Raw genomic sequence first — 9,787 nt, 5'->3', positions numbered from 1 at the left:
TGTTTTTTTTTTTTTTTTTTTTGTCTTGGTTCTGTCTCCTTATGCTGTCCCTGTGTCTCCTCTTGTCTTTATGTATGTCTCTTTATTTTATGTTATTTTGTTTTTTCTTTTTTTTTGTCTCTCTGTCTATCGGCTTTTGTTTGTCTCCTCTATACTTCTACAGTCTCCTACTGTCTCCTCCTGTCTCCTTCTGTCTCCTTATCATCCCCGTTGTGCCTCTTCTTTGTTTTTTTCTTTCTTTCTCTCTGTCCCCTTTCTTCCTCCTTGACCTTCTCCTACATTTTGACTCCGAACGGAGACAGTAGAAGTAAAGTGTCTCCTTTCTTACTTTTTTTTTTGTTTTTGTTTTTGTTTATAAATAGGCTCTCTCTCTCCTCTACATAAGAGGGAATATCATTNCCCCCCCTCCCCCCCCACCCGGGCCCCCCTGTCTCCTGCCTTGCTGCTGAGTGCCTGCAAGAGGCCTCAACCCCACGCAGCTGTCTCCTCCTCCTGTCTCCTTCTACACCGGAGAGCATACAGGGCCAACTGAACCTTCTTAGTTTCACTCACGTACTGCTATCTCGTTCCGCTTTTATATAAAACTTTTTTAAAGAGAAACAGAAACATAAAATATACTCAGGCTGAGCAAACACCCGCTCACAACACGAGCCTGTAGCCTAAACCCTAAACCCTAAACCCTAAACGCTAAACCCTAGACGAGCAAATGCCAGAGAAGACAATGAATGAGGTGCACATACACCTGGTGGGCCTGTGTACTCAAGTCCTTGAGTACGAATGCAGCTATAAGGTGAGGAGAGGAGAGGAGACACTCCGTTAAGCCGATGGAGACAGTGTATGCTGTCTAGCAGTGCTTCTTCCTGCTGTGTTTCTCTCTGTGGCTGCTAAGGAGACACTCTGTCTCTTTATTTATACATAAATTTATATTGTCCCCGCAGTAGATGCATTAGAAAGTGTGTAGAGACACTACACCGGGTGTATATACACCCCATTTCACTTCTCTTCATACCACACATACCATCGACCTTTTGTTTGTTGATATCTCTATGGGGCCCTAAACTTCTACTTATGATTAGTAAACTATATGCCGTCCCCCCCGTGTGTATATGAATGCTTACACCCCACACAGGGTGCTGAAGGAGGAGACAGTGTCTCCTAGAGCATAGGAAAGGAGACAAAGTGGTGGTTCTGTTAGTTAAGCACTTGCTTGTGTCTCCACACAGAGACAGAGACAGAGACAGAGACAGAGACACAGCTCAGGCGGAGACTGAAGAGGCTCCCCCTCACGTATATCTCTGCTCGAAGAGTGAAGGTAGAGCGGCCACAAGGCTCAAGAAGAAAAAAAACAACAACAACGATAAAAACTATAAAAAGAGGAACAGCAACAAAAACCAGAACAAGAGTAAGACAAGAAGGGGAACAATATCAATAGCAAGGAGAAAAAGAAAAAGAAAAAGAACAAAATAATAAAACCAGAAAAAAAAACATTTGTTTGGAGAGACGAGCAAACAAATTCTACTCAACTACAGCAACTAACAGAGGGACAAAGAAGGGACTGGCTGGGGCCCCAGGCAACGGGGGAGTTTGTATCGAGACGAGAGGCCTCGCAGCCGAGGAGCAGTAACGTATCTTTATATTCTATTTGTCTCTCTTTATTTATTCAGCTGTCACTAGGGCTGGGCTTATAGCCTCTCAGTAGTGTAAGTAAACTCTATGTAGTTTTCCTTTATGGCTCGTCTGAGCTGTGGATAGGGTATTGCTCACCTGTTTGTTCTTACTGTTGTTTGTTCTGTTTGTTTTTCTTACAGATAGACGTGTTCTAGGACTCATAGATGCTTCTAGGTATGTGTAGTGTGTCGTCTTAGTCTCTTTCTATGTCTCCAGCTGGGGGTGAGCAGGCCGACCTGGGCCCTCAGTTACCGGCTCAGCGAGTTAAATGCATGCAGTTGTGCATCTCCTTGTCCTACCAACTCTACTAAATGTAAATACTCAGGTTTTAGTCTGTGTAAAAGGGTTCTGCTTCTTCTCGTCTCTGTGTTGTCGCGACACCAGCACGCTGCAGGCCGTCGGCCCCGGCCTGGCTCGATGCTTACCTCGATGCACCGGCTTGACCGCACGTGTGACCCCTCGTTACAAAGAGAAGATCACATATTCGGAGTTTTAAGTGGATATATCGGTGGTGTTGCTGATAAAAATGCCGAAAAAAATGCACAATAGGAGGCCGACAGGACCTTCGGCCGCGGTGAGGACCTCGGAGCGTGCCGCGGTCACTCCGGAATGTCGAGCGTTTCGCCAAAAAAGGACCATAAAAGGGGCCAACAAGTGCATGAAAAACCTTATTTATATATTCGGAATATGTTTTAAAATATATTTTACAAAATTAATGAACATAAAAAAAGAATGAATCTGCCGCTCAACCGATGGCTGGCGGGCGAGACACTGGCGGGTGGTCCACAGGTGACCACCAGGGAGGGTCGATGAGGCAATTTGGGGTGAAAATCGAGAAAATAAGCCATTAATTCCTTCAGAAATGTGTAAAATATCAAAATTTTTCAATAAAAACAACTTAAATTGCTTCTTTTGATGTACTTATAGAGCCAGAGCTCCAAGCTCAGACAGCAAGCCACCGCAGCCATAGCTAACTGGAGGTCACCGCGTCGCCCGCGAGTCACCGCTCGCTGGCGCTTGCTGTTCATGTGTTTTCTTTGATTCATCTTCGTCCACTTTTACTTTATATCTCTAACGCAATCGCAATCGACATTTTCTACGCGTTAAAGATTTTCATCGAATACAACTTTTTACTCGTTGAAGATAAAGTGGACTCAATACAACTCTGTTGCACTCTCACCAAGTGCAAACTATCAAACTCTCAAGATGATCAACTTTACTAAGATGATCAACTTCACCTTATGCTCGACCAATCGGTAAGTTTAGAGCCTCTTCCTTCTCTCTTTTTGAGAAAGATGAAAACCACAACACATATACACACAACCAATGCTACATTTAGGTCAGAGTAGTGCTACATTAGAGCTCACAAGCACAAGAACAAACACAGTCAATCCTACCTACCTCCATCTCATCACGTCACCGAACTAGCTCGCTAGAGCCCAAGCACCGAGCAAGAGCTCGGCCTCATCACTTTACCTCTTCTAACACATAGATGACACATAGATTATGTTCTTTATCAGTACACGAGTTCATTCAACCCAAAAAGAGCCTCACACACGAGAGAATAACCCTCTAGGCCGAGGACCTTTGCCAGCTCACCACACCACCACTACACTGCACTACGAGGCCAGTCCTCGCCTCGCCCACTATCGATGCAGCGTTTGAATACATTTCCTTCTCCCTTCGTTTCTTTCTATCTTCAGAGTAAAGAGCCTCCGCAAGGCGGTTCTGGCACTGTTCGTCGTTGCCTTGGCTGTATCAGCCTTTGTGAGCTGCGGCTTACCAACTGAAAATGAGATTGTGGAGCAACCCGGAACTCCTCCTCCTCAGTGCCCTGCACCCCCCCCAACACCTACGCGTCCCTGTGGTGAGAAGATAGATACAGTAGCTAAGCTCAAGCGAGAGCTCGCTGCTACTTCAGTTTCATGTCTACAGATGCCCCTACTAGTCTTAGTAGGAAATGCTGAGAAACATGTAGCTAGCCAGCCGTTCTACCGGCATATGTATGTAGTAGAACAAGTCTATATTATACACAAGTTCGTGCTTTGTCCTTCATGTTCTTACAGAGACCTCTGCGAACGCTGCTAGAGTCGTAACCCAACAACGTCTCTGGGCCGCAGCAGATGCGATGAGGGCTGCGGAAGATGCAGCGAGAGCTGCAGAAGACGGGGAAGCTCAGGCGACTCAGCAAGAGCAAGGAAGCAGTGAGGAGACAGCCCCTGCACCTGCACCAGCAGAAGCCTCCACGGAGACTCCTGCTGCTGCGCCGGAGACGACACCGGCTGCAACTGCTACGGAGGAGGAGAGAGAGACTGAGGCAAATAGCCCAGCCGAAGCAGCCGAAGCCACTCCAGCCGAGGCTGAGAGGGAAGTTTCTCCTGCGTCTGGTTGCGAGGAGACAACAAGAAGAGAGCAAGGAGACTCTTCTTCTCGTCCCCCAAGACCCCCCCTTTGCGAGGCCCCCCCCGCCCGCTACAGCAATGATACTGAAGTCCAAACGGAACCCTACCCCGGTGGACCTTACTATCTACTAGTACGCGGAGGACGTGGAGCCCGGGTGTATCCCCGCCGGCCTGTTGTGAATGAGGCATCTCTCCTCTCAAACCCAGACTATCATAACCATACTAACCATAACAACGTCAACCACCCGCAAAGGACAAGGGGTTTGACTAACGGTCGCGGGAGAGGGGCTTATCTCAATGGCAGGCAAAACGTCTGGAATATAAACCAAATTCCTGGGCAGTTCCCTCATCAACTAATACAGCAACAGCAAGCACAGCAACAACACAGCACACACTCACCACACAACACGCAGCAACCACACAACACGCAGCAACCACACAACGCGCAGCAACCACAGAATACGCAGCAACCACACAACACACACCAACAATACAACACGCAGCAGCACAGACAATCACAGCAACGCCAACAGGCACAGCACTACCCACAACGCCAGCAATCATATCCGCACTCACAGCCACGCCAGCAATCATATCAGCAACCACAGCCACGCCAGCAATCATATCAGCAACCACATGCACGTCAGCAATCACAGCAGCAACCACAGCCACGCCAGTACATAGTACAGCCGCACCCACGGCAATACCAGTACACACCGCAGCACTCACGGCAGCACCAGTACATGCACCAACACGAGCAATCACGGCAGCAACCACAGGCAAACCAGCAAACACAACCACAAACACAGAAACAAAAGCAAACACAAGGACAGTCCCAGGAACAACAATCCCAGGAACAGCCACAGCCAAAAAAGAAATCAAAAGAACAGCCAGAGACGCCGCAGCAACCCCGCGAAGAAAACGAATCGCAACAAACGCCTGAACAGCAACCTGAGCAGCAGCAGGAGCAGTCAGAGCAGCAGGCTCAGGCTAAGCCCAGCGAGGGCGAGGCTGAGAAAGAACAGGAAGACCCCAACGAACTGCGCAAGCCCAGAATAAATATCTCGCGAGACTGGGACAAGTATGAGGGCCCTTACCTTTACCCTCATCTCCCTACGGTAAGCTAGACGAGGCCACATCCAATGAAGAAATATCCCTTCTCAAGTACCTAGCTAGCTAACTAGCTAGCTAGCTAGCTAGCTAGCTAGCCACCTAAATAGCTAGCTAGCTTTCAAGCTTATTTTTCTCCTTCCTTTCCTCCGCCTGTTTTTGTTTGCAGAGAAACACATGCTGCCAGGGTCCCCATGAAGTCCCCCCACCACCCCCACTGCCACCTCACGCTTCCGTAAGCTTATAAACTATTGAATGACTTACATATATATATATATATATATATATATATATATATATATATATATATATATATATATATATATATATATATGCTGTAGTGCCCTCTAGATTGCCTCCTACATAACAATAAATTCATGTTGACTCTCTGCCATCTCGTTTCCCTCACTTCTAAGTGTTTTTCACTTATTCTGTTTATTCTGTTCTGTTCGTGGAGTTAACCACAATATGGATAAGTTGCAGCACTCATCAAGTGTTTCTTTTCATGTTGTCTGCTCATCCTTTCTGTGCAGGCCCCCCAGCATTCTATCCCATACGACCCGTTTAGACGTCCGCTGCATACCCACGAGCCGCGCCGTTTCGAGTTGCAGCTTTTGAGAGATCTTGACGACCGCGTCACGCAAATACAGCAGCAGCGAGCTGAGCAAAGAGCTGAGGAAAGGAGAGAAAAGAAGGAGCAGGCGGATAAAAAACAGAAGGAACGCGAACAAGCTGGAGAAGGTGGACAAAAAAAGAAGCAGCAAGAAACCAATGACACCCCAAATGGGGAGCCAAAACCGAAGATACCGCAAAGGAAACAGCCCCATGATGCTAGCCAGCCTAGAGGGCTTAGGCCAGGAATGTCTCAGTCCTTTGCTCAGCAGCGAACGCATCTGAGAAAGAGAGAAGAGCACCTGGAGACTCAAGCGAGGATCTTGGAGCTACAGCAGCAGCAGCTGAACGAGCGGCTAGAATCCCAGCGAGCCAGGCGGGCCTCGGATGCATCAAGGGATGGCAGTGAGGAGAAGAGTGGCTCTCAGAAGTCCAGCGAAGCTGATGATGAGTTGCTCCGTCGGGATATGCAGATGCGGCGAGCCCTGCTGGAGCAGCAGTGGAGAAATCTGAGACAAGATCAAGCTTATGTGGATCAGAGGCAAGCATACTTGGAGCAGCCTGTACAGCCGAACAACCGGAACCCAGCCCCTTATTACCAGAGGCGCTGGCAGCGACCACGGTTCCCTGACGCGAGCCAGCTCGAGATGCAGCACGTGTGTCTCGAGCAGCAGCTCCGAGCGCTGCAGGAGCACCAAGATGTTGTCAACCGTCACCAAGGAAGGTGGCAACACCCCAAGTTCATCGAGCAACGCATAAACTTACTGAGGAAACAACATGAGTATCTCGGGGAGCTGCAGAAGAAGCAGAAGAGAATGCAGGAGGAGCGTCAGAGGCGGCAGCAAGCCAAAGCCAACAACAAAGATGAGAATGGCGACGACAGCGACGATGAGAAGAAAGCCAAAGACGGAAAAAAAGAGAAGAAAGCCAACGACGGCAAAAACGAGAAGAAAGCCAACGACGGCAACAACGAGAGGAAAGCCAACGACGGCAACAACGAGAGGAAAGCCAACGACGGCAACAACGAGAGGAAAGCCAACGACGGCAACAACGAGAAGAAAGCCAACGACGGCAACAACGAGAGGAAAGCCAACGACGGCAACAACGAGCAGCAATCCAACACCAACAACAACGGTGGCAGCTCAGGTGAAAACAGAGAAAACAAGCCAACTGACAGCAATGGCGGCAACTCAAATGAAAACAACGGCAGCAGCTCAAGTGGTGACAAGGACGATGACACCCCGTCATGGGTGCCTGATCCTAGCCCTCTTGGTTTCTATGACGGCTCCGGTTTGTGGATTCCCTATGGAATGGAGGATCATCACAAGCAGCAGCTGGACAAGGCTCGCCAGAGAGTAAAAGAAGAGCATGATGCACTTCTGGAGCAGCTCGAAAAAATTTGTGAACACAATGATAAGTTTGCATCAGGCAAGAGCTACGAAGAAATGATGGAGCATATTCCTTGCCAGCATCAATCTCAAGGAGGAAGGGGTCACCACGGCTACAACCGACCCAGAGGTGTTATGTCTGGTTCACCCTTGATCATCCCCGGGGGCATAAGCAACGACCGCCCACAGAACAGCGTCATACACTTTCGAACCCCTGTCAACGCCAACGGAGTTCCCCTTCATATTTTCCGGGATGATGTTGAGGTGAGATACAACTCTATATGATATACAGAGCAATGAGCTATTATATATAAATTAATATATTCTATCGTGCTGTTCTATATTGCTCTACTTTTTTTTTGTATCTGAATTGCATATATCGATAGATTTTTATATTATCTATATGTGTTGCTGTGTGATGGATGAATCGCAGTTCGCAAGAGCTGTGTGGAGGCGTATGTCTGCAAAGCTGAGGCACCAGATCTTCGTGATAAGGGAACAATGCAGACGCAAAGACGAACGTGAAGCTCGAGAGAAGCGAGAGGAAGAGGAAAAACAGAAGCGAGAGAAAAAGCAAGAAGAAGAGCGGCAGAAGAAGGAAGAAGAGCAAAACGAAAAGCTGCAGCACAAGGAAGAGCAGCAAGAAGAGAAGCCGCAGCAGAAAGAAGAGCAGCAAGAGGAGAAGTTGCAAAAGAAGGAAGAGCAGCCAGAGGAGGAGTTGCAGAAAAAGGAAGAGAAGCCAGAGGAGAAGCAGCAGAAAAAGGAAGAGAAGCCAGAGGAGAAGCTTCAGAAAAAGGAAGAGAAGCAAGAAGAGAAGCAGCAGAAAAAGGAAGAGAAGCAAGAAGAGAAGCTGCAAGAGAAGGAAAAGAAGGGAGGAAAGCAGCAAAAGAAGGATAAGAAGAAACGGCAAGCGGCAGCAAATGCTCAGCCTGCAGGAGAGAAGAAGGAAGAGAATAATCTTCCCGAGAAGAAACAAGAAAAGGAGGAGGAGCAGCAGGCTGCTGCAGCAGAGAGCAACAAAGTGCAGCAGGAGAAAGCAACTTCATCGTCCAGCTCTTCACCCCCAAAAACAAATGAAGCTCAGGAAACCACGAGAACCGAAGCGAACGCATCGGCAACAGAGGCCCCAAGGCCACCTGTTGTATCTCGTCCTGTAAATGATGAAGACGCAGGTTAGTTCTTTTCGCATTCTTTTTTTCGTTTCTTGGTGTTGAGTGTATTCTTTGGTTGTAGTATTAGTAGTAGATAATATCCCCCACAAACGTTCAGCTTGTTCTATCTTTTTCATCTGTATGTATTTTGTTGTGTATATGTTCACGTTTCTTCTCAGCCTTTGAAGGCCTACCAATCCTAGACCTAAACGCCATACGCTTTCGCACCCCAAGGGAACAGACAGGAGGAAGCGGGCCCAGCTCTGCACCACCTCCTCCTCCTCAGAGTTCATCGAATGGATATATCTCAGAAGCATTAGAGGATTTATATAGAGCACTGAGATCTGTTGATCCCCGAGTACAGTCTACAGATCAACCAGAGGTAGCACAAAATTCTACAATTCCTTTATCTCTGCGTTACAACCCCGCCATGGAGGAGCTTGTAAGAAATTCTATATTGAGATACTTGGGAGAAGGACGTTGGGAATCTTATGAAGAATTTGTTCTTTCACAAGGAAGAGTATTAGGGATGACAACGGATGAAGTCCTTTACACGCATTTGGTGTTCTATTTGAGTATTTTCACTCAACAGGTAACACAACACGTTGCTGATCTACTCAGAGAACACAGGGCGAGATATCGTGGACCCACCAGGCGTAATGCATACCAAAGAGGAGCCAATGCAAATACACAGAGTGGAGCAGATGGCAATGGTGATGCAGAAGAAGATATACAACCACGTATACGTCTATTCCAGTTGTTGCAAGCAAGATACAGGAACCAGATGGAGCAAAGAATCACGGAGATTCGTAAACTCATCACAGACGCGGTGACAGCTCAGTCTAGAGCAGCCAATGCATCTCAGCAATCTACGGAGGATCAGCAGAACAAAGCCTCTGAAACCTCTACTGACCAAGAGACCAAGACCCCCTCTCAGGACTCGAACAAGCCTGAACAAGAAGCTGCTGCTGAGCCCCCTAAGGACTCCAGCAGCCCTCAACAAGAAGCTGTTGCTGAGCCCCCTCAAGACTCCAACAGCCCTCAAGAAGAAGTTTCTGCTGAGCCAGAGCCAGAGGCCGTTGAGAATGTTGTTGCGGAGACAGCCGGAGAAGAGCAAGGAATACAGGAGACACGAGAAGTAGAAAATGATAACACAACACAAGATGATGAAATTCCCATTTGTCGTAATAATAACTCCAGAGCTTCATCTTAATTTATATTTATGTTTTATTTCATGTCTCCTGTCGTAGTAGCAGTTCAGTGTAGCTGACTTGGCTGCTTACACATACACACTACCTTGCTTTCTTCGTCGGACCGATGGAATGCCGTGTAGAATGTAAACGCGAACGAGGAGACAATAAGGGATGCATGCATGCATGCATGCAAGCATGGATACATGCATGCGTACACACATAGCCACGAGGGAAATGAGGAGCTGGCTAAACAGACGTTATAC

At 47.7% G+C, this 9,787-nt stretch overlaps 1 protein-coding gene across 1 annotated transcript; it reads left to right on the top strand.

Annotated features, from left to right (window-relative positions):
• Positions 1 to 2,874: 2,874 nt before the first annotated feature.
• Positions 2,875 to 9,544, top strand: EMH_0006230 (uncharacterized protein; the record flags this gene model as incomplete). Its single annotated transcript, XM_013497492.1, has 7 exons — positions 2,875 to 2,924; positions 3,372 to 3,535; positions 3,735 to 5,188; positions 5,714 to 7,444; positions 7,614 to 8,352; positions 8,511 to 8,773; positions 8,924 to 9,544. The coding sequence occupies 7 exons, from the start codon at positions 2,875 to 2,877 to the stop codon at positions 9,542 to 9,544; spliced, it is 5,022 nt and encodes a 1,673-aa protein (XP_013352946.1).
• Positions 9,545 to 9,787: the final 243 nt, after the last annotated feature.

The sequence above is a fragment of the Eimeria mitis genome, genomic scaffold (assembly GCF_000499745.2).
Source record: "Eimeria mitis Houghton genomic scaffold, Emh_scaff271, whole genome shotgun sequence".
Taxonomy (NCBI): Eukaryota; Apicomplexa; class Conoidasida; order Eucoccidiorida; family Eimeriidae; genus Eimeria; species Eimeria mitis.
Note: the sequence above shows the minus strand (reverse complement) of the source record. Positions and strands in the feature narration are given on the sequence as shown.